The 11,937-nt window shown below is 42.5% G+C and overlaps 1 protein-coding gene and 1 pseudogene across 1 annotated transcript; both read left to right on the top strand.

Annotated features, from left to right (window-relative positions):
- LOC109972277 (pre-B-cell leukemia transcription factor 1-like) overlaps nt 1-6,478 on the top strand; it is a 9,090-nt pseudogene extending 2,612 nt beyond the window's left edge.
- Nucleotides 6,479-7,234: 756 nt separating this feature from the next.
- sid4 (secreted immunoglobulin domain 4) lies at nt 7,235-11,906 on the top strand. The gene is made up of 8 exons (XM_020621000.1): nt 7,235-7,250; nt 8,735-8,881; nt 8,962-9,096; nt 10,285-10,457; nt 10,550-10,736; nt 10,832-11,011; nt 11,213-11,479; nt 11,594-11,906. Exons 1-8 carry the CDS (start codon nt 7,235-7,237, stop codon nt 11,596-11,598), a joined length of 1,110 nt encoding a protein of 369 aa, XP_020476656.1. The 3' UTR covers nt 11,599-11,906.
- Nucleotides 11,907-11,937: the final 31 nt, after the last annotated feature.

The raw sequence follows: 11,937 nt of genomic DNA, 5'->3' as shown, positions 1-11,937 counted from the left end.
ATGGATTCTTAAGATATTCATGTGAAATCACACTGGATCCAAACACAGCAAACACACGTCTGTTATTAACTAAGGGAAACAGAAAAGCAAAAGTAGTGAAACAACATCAGTCTTATTCTAGTCACCCAGACAGATTCACTAATTGTAGTCAGGTCCTGAGTAGAGAGAGTCTGACTGGACGATGTTACTGGGAGGTGGAGTGGACAGGGTATGGAGTCAGAGTAGCAGTCGCATACAAGGATATCAGCAGAACAGGGGGCTTGAATGAAAAAGCATTTGGAGGCAATGACAAATCTTGGGCATTAAATTGTTACCAAAACAGTTATAATTTTTGGAGCAAGAACATCAAAACTCCTGTCTCAGGTCCTCGGTCCTCCAGACTTGGAGTGTACCTGAATCACAGAGCAGGTATTCTGTCCTTCTACAGCGTCTCTGAAACCATGACTCTCCTCCACAGAGTCCAGACCACATTCACTCAGCCTCTCTATGCTGGACTTCGGCTCTATGGTGACGTCGGAGACTCAGCTGAGTTCATTAAACTCAAATAGACAGAAGTGAGTTCAGATGCAGTTTGTTAAAATCTTTATTTTAAAGCTGAAACTTCTTAGTTTTCCATGTTTGTTGCTTGGACCCTAAACTGACATTTGTCCAGATGAAAATGTAAACTTCTCTGTGCTCTAAATGTTGGAGGAATATTTACAATGATGTGTTTGTGTGTTGTTTCTCCTCCAGAGAAATCACCAGACTTTCCTTTATCACTGAGGTTTTGTTCTCACCACTTTGTCCATGTGTAAAGAAATCTATAATGACACTGACATGTTTGTGTGGCAGACCAGATGTTGTTGTTGTCCACATCTATGGACCAATGAGGTGTGTGGTATACAGGGGTTTGAGCTGTTATAACACTGTGATCATCGTGACCCTAATCAATAAGGAAATCAGTGGTTATTGACTTTTACACAGCTGAGATTTGGGTTGAAATGTAAATCAACTGATTGTGTGGATAAAGTCACTAAACAAGATTCATGTAACAGACTTTACTGATGTAACGTGAACAAACTGAAGGTTTCATAATAAATACAATCTTTAACCTTCAGCCTCAAATCTCACATCCCCAAGTTCTGTTTACAACCCGAGAGCTGATGTGAATAATGTTTGGAACCTGGAAACTCTTCTCTCCCACTGTTTCCATGGGACCTGAATGCAGAACTCATACACTTGTCTTGACAGACTGTGCTTGCATCATTACAGTGCGTGTATACTGTCCATAAACAAGCTTCCTTGTGGGACATTTCAGTGACTCTTGGGGGCCCTAAGCAGACACTTAGGTCGATTTTATCTCGGGCTGGCTCTGGTTATACTGTTATACCAGGATACTGGTGTAATGCTACTACTGAAACAAGACAAACACATCTTAACCACAGTGTTGTCACATCATAAAACGTGATTACAGTTGAGGGTGATGCAGACAAATGCCCTGCTATTAGTGGATCAAATGACAAAAGCCTGTTCTACTGGGCATGGACACACTACCTATGTTTGTGTTTAATTTATAAAACTGAATGAGCTGTGCTCAGATCACTTCTTCCTGTTGCGTTCGCTTGCACACGAAGTGAGTGAGCAAAAAGAGAGACCCAGGTATCTGACTTCAGTGCAAGCAGTGAGTAATTTATTTACAGTGTCGGTAATGATGAACAAACAAGTTTGTGAGGGTATAATATGAAACCAAGTGTCGATCAGCAACCATACAGGAAGCGGGATGAGATGGATGAAGTGGGCCGAGCTGCGTAGCAGGGTCACTCCTGAGCTGGCTGGTGGGCAACGGAGGTTACTGTGGGGATAAAAGGAGAAGAGTTTGTACATACAGTTACTGGTGACTGTGCATCGACCTGACTGGTGGAGGCTGGAAGGGTTGAGTGGAGCCAAGGTCTGGAGGTAGTATTCCGTGGAGGGAAATGAGGAGAATTCTGGTTGTGGAGAGGCAAAGCAGAGTACTGGGTGAAACACCAACGGGACACTCGAACAAACGTATAGAGAAATCAAACATGGGATACGACTGGTAGAACAACGTATGGGCCTGAAAACAAACTGGCAAGGGAGAGACAGGAGAGCGGGGTATAAATAGGGCAGGACTAAACAGGTGCAGCTGGTGACAATCAAGAGATGTGGAGCAGGTGTGGTAATCAGGGGTTGAGGAGGAGAAACAAAAGTGAGGGAGTTGAGAGAGGCAGGTGCAGCTGGGCAAACCTGACACTTCCACCACTGGTTGTATTTTTACAACATGTTGCTGATAAATCATTTTGATCTTTGGTTCTTTTATGTTGGTATATTTAAAACCTACTTCCATTGTACATCAGATCTTTGTGGACCCCTTTAAAAAGCAGCTGCAGACCCACGTGTGAAGACCTCCTGCTGTTTGGAGTTTTTAGTATCTTCTACTTTTATATTTTCACTGTATTTCTTTCAGATCTGTTGGTTCTGGCTTACTTGTCTTCATTTTGAAGCAGTTTGTGCTTTTAAAAGCTGCTTTATGGATAAAGGACTGAGCGGTCTCTCCTGGCTCTCTCCCCTCCTCCCTCTGCTGAAGCCAGGTCAGACTGGGCCCAGGCAGGCAGCACAAGAAGCCTCTGTGTGCTGCTCTATGGGTGACTGTTGGTGGTGAACTCAGTCCTACCAGAAATAATGTTCTGATCATGTGCTGCTGGGTCTTTTGCAAATTTGTGCAGGTTTGGTGGATCTGTGTGTATGTGTGGCTCTGTTTGGCTCTGTCAGCCTGAATCAGCGGTTAGACCCAAACAGCAGTTCCTCAGAGGAAAAATGATGTGGTACGTCACTTCTCTAACCTCTTTAGTCATAAAAACGTTGTATTACCAGTGGGGTGGGGTGGGGTAGTGCTTCCAACACATTGAGGTATGAAATAAAACCTGTTGATTTTAACTCACTTTAAATCGTTGTTTGCTATGAAACATTTCACTCAAACCATGTGATTTTACGTCGTGGTGATGCTCGAAGAACAGTCGTCATATGGGGATGATGAACGTGTGAACAAACGTTCCAGCTCCCCATTTAACAGCTGTGCAGATGTTTCAGTTTTGACCAAAGTGGTGGACCAGCAGAACGACGAGCCAGCATTGCCGTCACTAGGGCCATGCACTAGCTTGGCTAAAATGAGCTCCACCACCTTACTGAGTAGTTTTACATGAGGTTATGTAGGTTTATTCATTGGAATGTAGTTTTTTGAATTTTAATCAATGGAACCCCCCAGATGTTACAGAAAGGATCTGGCCAGGCTGCTCAAAACTGTTTTTATCTGTCCATGACCTCTTGGACAGGTAAAGTATTCCTATGGCATACTTTGTTGATTATGTCTCATGTTTGTTATTTTGTATCAGTGTACCTCTCACAACTGAATAATAAAAATATGTTGTTTATGAATCCAGTGCTTTTGTTTTGGCATGCCAGATAGAAGTGCAGTGAGTTGCTAGAAAAAACTGGAAGATTGGGTTTTGTCCTAAGCGGATTTCATGAGGCGGTGGGTTTTCTGTGGGACGCTGGCTTCCTCCCACATTTCTAAGACATGGAGGTTAGGCGACTCCAGCTGGTGACTCCAAGTTGCCTGTAGGTGTCAGTGTGAGTGTGTGTCTGTCTCTGTGTGCTGGCCCTGTGATAGACCAGTGGCCTGTCTATGGTGTAACTCAAAGACTCATCCTAAGCCTCATACCTGGCCTACTCACCTCTCCTTGCATGCAGGCATGCAGTGAACTCACTGGCCATGTGAAGAACCTACTGAGAGAACAGTCCCGTATGCGGCCCATCTCACCCAAACAGACTGAGCAAATGGTGACGATCATCCACCGCAAGTTCAGCGCTGTCCAGTTGCAGTTAAAGCAGAGCACATGTGAGGCTGTCATGATCCTTCGCTCCAGGTTCCTGGATGCCAGGTTGGTTTGCACTTGTTTAATTTTTGGCCTCTTCTCAACTTTAGTCTTGCAGTGTGAAACAGTAAAGATGTGGAACACTGTGAAGAAGAGTATTTGCTGTCTTCTGTATTTAATTGTTGCAATCGCTTCTTTTTCATTAGGCAGAATTGAAGAGACTTCAGCAAGCAGGCGACGGAGATTTTGAATGAATATTTTTACTCACACCTGGCAAACCCCTACCCCAATGAGGAAGCCAAGGAGGAGATGGCCAAGAAGTGTTTCATCACTGTTTCTCAGGTCAGGGAAAGAAGGATCTTGGAAAAGAAACTGACACATTGAGTACTTTTATGTTGCTTTATGCAGTGAATCAAGTTGAATTTCTTGTGATTAGCTTTCTTTTGTCCTCTCTAAAGGTGGCCAACTGGTTTGGAAACAAGAGGATTCGGTATAAGAAGAACATTGGAAAGTTCCAGGAGGATGCTTAACCTGTATGCAATCGAGACAGCTGCTGCTAGTGTGTCATCACAGGCTGCCCCCCAGCCACTCCGAGCTCAGGTGCACGCACACACACATGCACGATAGTCTCCATTATGTCTTCTGACTTTAATAATATTCAGAATAAGGAATACAAGAAACTTGGTTATTCACATACTTGTATGACTGTAACCTCATCCTGGTTTCTGTTTGTGCAGGAGTGTCCCTGACTCCTGTTTTGATATTGATATCATATGATTATACTGGATGAATTAACACCCATTTCAGTCAGGACCAAAGTGGCTGACCTTCATGCTGCTAATGTGGTTAAAAACATGACTGGTTGTGCCTGTTCTAACTCCTTCCTTTAGCAGCATACCATTAAACATACTCATTCAAGGGGGAGTCTTCAGAGCCTGTTTATTAATCTGTGGATGTTTTTAAATAAAATAAATGGGCAACATTGCTGTAATTATTCAGCTAACAACTAATATTACATGAAAATAGATAAGTGGTGATCTTTGCTTAGTTAAAAGTGAGATTTCTGTATTAATTTGTACATGATTTTATAAAAATAGATGGGCAATGCACACTGCTGGTGTGTGATGTGCCCTTAACTGTGTTTAACTTTTAGCTTCAGTATAATTTAAACTGTTATATAAAAAGTGAAATAAAAACATACCTCCTGTACAGCTGTCATTGAAGGGGAAATTAGCTAAAGAGGCAGAAAATGTTTTTTTTGTACCAGGCTGTAAACATGTTTATTTTTGCTGTAAAGTTGGGCGTTTTAACATGGACTTCTGTGAGGATGGACTCCCTTTTGGATCCTGCCGTAAGTGGCCGTTTGAAGACCAGCAGGTTTTAACACATCTGCACTGCCTTCACTTCTCAGTCTTGGAGGTTGCTGCTTGGATGTGACACGACACTGCCAGTGTGTGTTGCCCTTTAGAGTCTTAGCCTATCCTATGGCCATTTCTGGACCCCTAGCTAAGTACGGCTCTGTCCGGAAGGGCAATAAGTTGGTTAATGTGAGAGCACATTAACCAAATTAGTGTCATTGTCTCTATTACCCTAAATTTTCCTTGACAGCCCTCAGACAGCATGCTGACTTATAGACACACAGTTTTGTGTCGAGTATGTGATTGTATTGTGTTTTGTGTGCTTTCTAGGTATTAAAATGTGTGTGTGATTGTGCGTGTAAAGTCTGTTCTTGACACGTCCCATGTATGCCAACAGGAGGATACCCAGCCTTGTGCTACACTCCTGACGGGGGGGTTATGAAGGACCACCTCACTGTCTCCATGTGAGTACCTGTGGTTGCACACTGTTGCTATAGTTACATACTCTCCAACTGAGTAGTCATGGTAACACCCTCTTCCTCTACATGCACCATGTCACCAGCTGAACACTGGATTGTCATTGAACAACAGTAGAAACACTCACATTAAACTTTAACTCTGTTAAAAAGAAAGAAGGTATAGGGTGTGCACTCTCCTTTTTAGTTGGGTGGCTGGAGCCAATCCCAGATGACATTGGGCGAGAAGTGGTGTACACCCTGAACAGGTCAGCAGTCTACCACAGGGCTGACAGACATCCACTCACATTCATACCTATGGTCTATTCTGAGTCCCCAGTCAACCTAGCCTGCATGTCTTTGGACTGTGGGAGGCAGTTTTGGTGAATGTATTAGTAGATTACAGCTTACTAACATTCTAGTCATAAAAGGTCATTCATTGCTGAAAGGTGGCTTTTCAGTTTTAAGACCCACATTTCAGTCTGTCTCTGCAGGTCAATGGTGGCTGGCAGGACAGTGATGTCTTCTCCTCCCACATCCAGAACAGGCTCTGTCACTTCCAGTTTTTGCTCTGCTCCTCATACAAACCCAGACTGCAGGCTGACCTATAGCCAAGCCGCAAAGAGACAACATTCCCCAAAAATCTGCGACTCTTTTCTTTAATTTTGCTTCGTTTTGCTGATCCTTTTCTACCCTTTCATCTTTTTTTAAATAACTTCTCATCATATTTTTCTTATTTCAAAAATAAAACTCCATGATGAAACTACACATTTTTCTAAAAGATAAAAGGTGGGGCATGGTGTGGTCATGGTGTGGATTCATCATTAATCTCAAACAATTGGAAATAAGAAAAAAAGGCTTGTAGTCATTTTTAGAACTTGTTGAACTATGAGTTTTCTTTTGTCCTTAAAGAAATAACCAAAAAAGAATAAACACATTGTCAATTTTGGTATCCTGTGTTGTTTAAACAGAACTGGTTTGTTTCTGTTTATATAAATGTAAATGCAATATTTCATAATGACATGTACTTCAGATGTTTTAAAATGCTTCTGAAGGACCCAAACCAAAGTGTTAGACCCAGGATAACAGGGTAGGTTTGGTGTATAAATGTACACAGTTTCTGAACATCCAGTACTGATGGGACCCTGTGTGTTTTTATGTTTATCTATGCCCCCTAGTGCTGAGTGGTGTGACTGCATGTAACTGGCTTCAAGCTCAATTAAACTGCCAAACCAGACTTACCAAGTAGTATTTCCTCCAAACTCTTGTTGTCTCTTCCTTTATTTGTTGTCATTCCTTTCTTTTTGTAGTTAATCTCAACAGTATGTTGTCAAAGGAAACTTCAGATGTCTCATCAAAACAGCACTTCATCATCTGTTTGCAGGCCTTATGAAGTACTACTGTATATATACCTACTGTACTAGAAGTTGTATAAAGACTGGTGTGACTCCAGGTGGAGCTGTGAGAAATTTGCCTCAAGTGATGCTATATGAGCAGCCTTGGTTGAGTCTGACTCCAGGTTTGAAAATGGAGAAAAAAAAAAACAATGGCACCAGAAAGAAGTGAGAACAACAGAACTCTGTAGTCCACTCCTCATCTCTGCTACAGGCTCAAGGCTGCTTTAGCCATTACTACTGTTTTCCAGTTTCACTATTGTCCAGCTTTATTTCATCTGGCTCACTAATCCCATATAAAAAAAGCAGCAGGGCACTAAAAAGGACAACTGTACTTTGAGACACCTTTGAATTCTGTGTCATCAGCTGCTTATCACTGCAAGCTCACTGGTCAATACAGGCACATGGAGACTGGTCATTTTCTTGGAAAGCGAAATAAACCTCTGAAAAGTGTAGCGATGAAACCAGTGTCCCTGTTTGACACACCTTAAATTTGTTGCAAAGTCACAAAGTCCAGCTTTTGTACTTTTCACCAGTGCGTGTCCTAGAGCTTCTGTGCATATCATTCACTGACATGAGTTATCTGTTAGCATTTACCTTGTTTACAGTATTTACTCAGCCATACATCAAAATGGCATCCAGATGTGCTTGGAAGCCCTTTTAACATGCCACATGGTTTTGGAATCAAGCAGTAAATAGTAAAACCTTTTTTTTGCAAGAACACAACATTACAGTGAAAGGCTTCATACGTGACTGGCACCGTGTGGAAGACAGTGTTTGAACAGGGGAAGGGGTGAATGATAAGTGAAGGTTTAAAGATCAGACGTGATCTATGACTAGGAACAGACAGACAGAAGCATCTGGGATAGTGAGACTGTTCATCATGGATTTGTCACCTGGGGCTCTGATCCTGTGTTTTCTATTATGTTCAGGTAATGAATCTGATTCAGTTTTAACAGTGGAGAAACATCTGCTGTAATAGTGAGGATTTTGCATGTGTCTTTCATTTTTACAGCTTTTTTAATAGCTTGCCTTAGATTTGTTTGTACTGATGTATATTCATTCTGTACTTTAGAGGGTTACAAAAACTGGTGGTAAAACTTCAACAGCAGCGTGGCTTTCCAAAATGTCTCTATTACTAATCCAGAGACCTCACTGTTGACAATTTATATTTTCTACTGAAGAAATAATATAATAATAGTAATAATAACATCTCTTTGAATATCCAAAGGAATGGGGTTATTCTGGAAAAACGTTGTTGTACACTTTTAAAAAATGTATTTTCTTAATTGCTGTGGGCACCACAAACAAGGCGGAGATCTCAAAATCTTGGCAAATCAAACCAAACAATATGCACAGCTGCCATTTTATAAGTAAACCAACCCAGCACTTTAGCAATAAAACAATGAAACTATTTTAGTATTCCTTTCTGACATCATGTGCTTGACATTTGCTTGGAAAATTTTATTTTTGTACATTTTTCTTTTTTGCTTCGTCATCGCTTCTGTTCTGGTCAGGTTCTTTGCTCTGTGGCGGTGTTTGCTTACACTGTAGTTTACCCAGACCTGACTCAAGGTTCACAGAGTTTCATTGTATGTGTGTACGGTCTTGCCTGTGTGTTTGGTATCACCAGTTCTTATCTGTCTGTGCAGTGGCTGGCCAGGCTCCTGTCATCTCAGTGGAGCCCCGGGCCGCAACTGTGCGCCAAGGGGAGTCTGTCAGCCTTAGGTGCCAAGTGAAGACTGGTGCACAGCCAATCCAGCTGGAGTGGACGAGAGCCAATAACAACCCATTACCAGGTCAGAAGTAAAAGCATGTATACATAACTAAGCATGATTCATACAATGTCACCATTTGTAAAGTTTTTTCTTTCTTTTAGACAATAGTAAGATCGGTCCTGATGGCTCTGTGCTGACTATTGCTAATGCCCGACCTGCAAACCAGGGCCAGTACCGCTGTATGGCATCCAACTCTGCTGGAAGCAGCACTGCCAGAGCTGCGCTCAACGTCAAATGTGAGCTTGTCTTTACAATTCAGTTTTCTCCACTTGTGTGTGTGCAGAACTAAAGCTAGAAACTGCGGGTACCCTGAAAGATTATTTTATCTGGACTCCCTTTTATTGGAAAATAAAATAGCTGCACTAAATTTCTTTGTGTTGGCACCTACCCCATCTTCAGCTGTGGGCCCCTGAAGTCATTACCAGCTTGTACGTAATGGTGATAACACCATGTGTGTGTGTGTGTAAATGCATCAGCCAGGTATTCCAGAAAGAAAGTTTAACAAACTTTAAACCTGACCCTGAACTGAGTTGACTTTTGCATCTACATAGGACTGAGTCCCCCATCATTGAGGCAGCCATGTTGAGCCGTCATGTTTTTTAAACTAGCCCAGAATGGACAAACCACACACTGGTTCTAGGGCATGAATTTTGTGTTTTCACATCGAGGTAGCAACTTGGATTTGGAGACACTTTGAAGACAAAGAAGAAACAACATTAAAAACAAGAGGAAGCATTGTCACAAATTTAAGAACTGCAGTATAATTTGAGGAAGCTGAGGATCATATTGTATTTATACTTTAAGACGAGAAAAGGAACCCAGAGTGAATCCCTGTCATCAAAGAAGCAAAGACACGAGCAAATGGGATAGGCAATGGCATAAGATGAGGATACACGTTGTTGTGGCCTTTCCCAGATGGAAATCCTTGATGAGGGATAAATGTTTCCAGAATGCCTCCAAAGTTACTTGTTTTCTGCTAAACAGGTAATTTAGTCTAACAAGTAAAGTTAACCTGAATCCAAGTTTTTGTTTGACAGCTTTAGCTAGAACATGGCTATTGCTGGGTAACCCAGTTAGCTTTTGCTTGGTTAAGTCAGCCACACTTGTTTTATGAGTGCACAGTTTGTCCTACATTTACGGTAATCACTATGAAATGGCTGTGAGGGCTATTTGACACGATGTACGAGAGCTTTGATGAATGTTGCAATCTCAAACTTCACTGCTAGATGTCACTAAATCTAACATGCTGCATCTTTAAGGGGCTTTATACTGTAGCAGTTTTAGCATACGATTTATCTGTCTGACAGGAACTTTAGTGCTTTATTTGTCTCTCTCACTGCTCTCCCATTATTATTTTCAGCTGTTTTCAGTGAAAAAGTGCCAAAAACCCACTGCCTACTGATTTTGTATATCCTCTTTCTCAGATGCTCCTAAAGTGCGGCTGACACCGGCGGGGCCCCTGCGGGTCAGGATAGGTGACCCTGTGTCAGTGGAGTGTCGCGCCACAGGCAGGCCAAATCCCAAGCTGACTTGGAAACGGCAAGGCTCCACACTGCAGCTGGTTACCACAGAGACAAATAATGTCAACACCATACAGGTGAATTACAAACTCATGCAAGTAATGTGCTCATTTATTTCCATGTTTTAATACAACAGGATGATCCTAATCATTGCGGTTTCTATCTTCAGTGGGCCGTAGTGCGCCCAGAGGACTCAGGGGTTTATATTTGCCAGGCTGAGAACAACGAGGGAGTGACGGAAGGTAAAGTTGAAATCACTGTTGAGGGGGGACCAGGAGCACCAGTGGCTTCAGTGAGCTCTACAGAAATGACAGCGGTGGAGGGACAATCAGTCACAATAGAGTGTCAGGCCAGTGGTAAGATGTCTTTATGCTTGTGTTCGAAACATCTCTCGGTTCTGCTCTCACTTCTCATTTTTCACTTTGACCTTTGCGTTTCTTCTTCCTGTGAGGCTCTCCTCCCCCTGTCATCACTTGGTCCAAGCTACGAGCACCGCTGCCATGGAAACACACAGTGGTTGGTGGTGCTTTGACATTGACCAGTGTGGGGCGCCAGGACTCAGGACAGTACATCTGTAATGCAACCAACATACATGGCTACAGTGAAGCCTACACCCAGATGGAGGTGGAGAGTGAGTGAAAAACAGATTCAGTTTCTGTACAACAGCTCCTGCCTTCTTCTTTTTTTTAATATATTTGTTGCACCACAATATATTTAATTGAGACATGGCCAACTTGTGCAATATCACTGAGCAAATAGAGTGATGGAGCAGTGTCTTGGTCACCACTGCCCAGTGAGAGTGAAGTGACTGACATGTAATTGTCTTCCTCAGCCCCTCCATATGCCACCTGCCTGCCTGACCAGGTAAGACTCAAGCCCGGAGATGCCCTGCGTCTACAGTGTCTTGCCCACGGCTCTCATCCCATCCAGTTCGCGTGGAGCCGGGCAGGCAGGGCAAGCCTGCCTGCAGGAGCAGAGGCCACAAACGATGGAAGGTTGCTGATAGCCCGTGTTAAGCTTGGTGACAGTGGAACATATAAATGTGTGGCCACCAACCATTTTGGCTCCAGCGAGGCTCTGGCTAAAGTCGTCATAAGAGGTGAGCTCGTGTTTAGGTTTGGCCAATTTGAGGCCCATCAAAATATATGATCTGACTTTCTTCTCTTTCTTGTGCTCTAATCATGTCTCTTTCCATTCTTTATTTGTTTTACAGCTTAAACCAGCAAAATCACTCTGTGTCACACTGACAAACCATCTATGCAGTGCTCACAACCTCTGTAAACCTGGATTGTATCTATCAATATGAGCAAACAGTACTGAAAAAACAGAAAATCATATTTAATAGATTCATATATTTCAATGTATGAAGGTGCAAGATATCAGTGCTGTTTAAACTTTTGCTATTATTGTTCATATGGGGTTAATTTTGTATTTTTATAGAAAAATGATACTGTTGCTATTGTTGCTCATGTCTCATGTCTGTCTTCGGAAAGCTTTTCTCTGGAGCTCTGTGCAGACAGACGGCCTGCAGTAGATGGGTTGGAGCTGTTTCCTCTA

The sequence above is a fragment of the Monopterus albus genome, unplaced genomic scaffold, assembly GCF_001952655.1.
Source record: "Monopterus albus unplaced genomic scaffold, M_albus_1.0 scaffold252.1, whole genome shotgun sequence".
In the NCBI taxonomy this organism is placed as follows: Eukaryota; Metazoa; Chordata; class Actinopteri; order Synbranchiformes; family Synbranchidae; genus Monopterus; species Monopterus albus.
Note: the sequence above shows the minus strand (reverse complement) of the source record. Positions and strands in the feature narration are given on the sequence as shown.

Excerpts from the sequence above, each read along its gene's own strand:
- sid4 (XM_020621000.1), top strand. Across the intron at positions 10,458-10,549 it reads ATAATGTCAACACCATACAG|TGGGCCGTAGTGCGCCCAGA; the intron begins GTGAATTACAAA and ends TTCTATCTTCAG. Across the intron at positions 10,737-10,831 it reads AATAGAGTGTCAGGCCAGTG|GCTCTCCTCCCCCTGTCATC; the intron begins GTAAGATGTCTT and ends TCTTCCTGTGAG.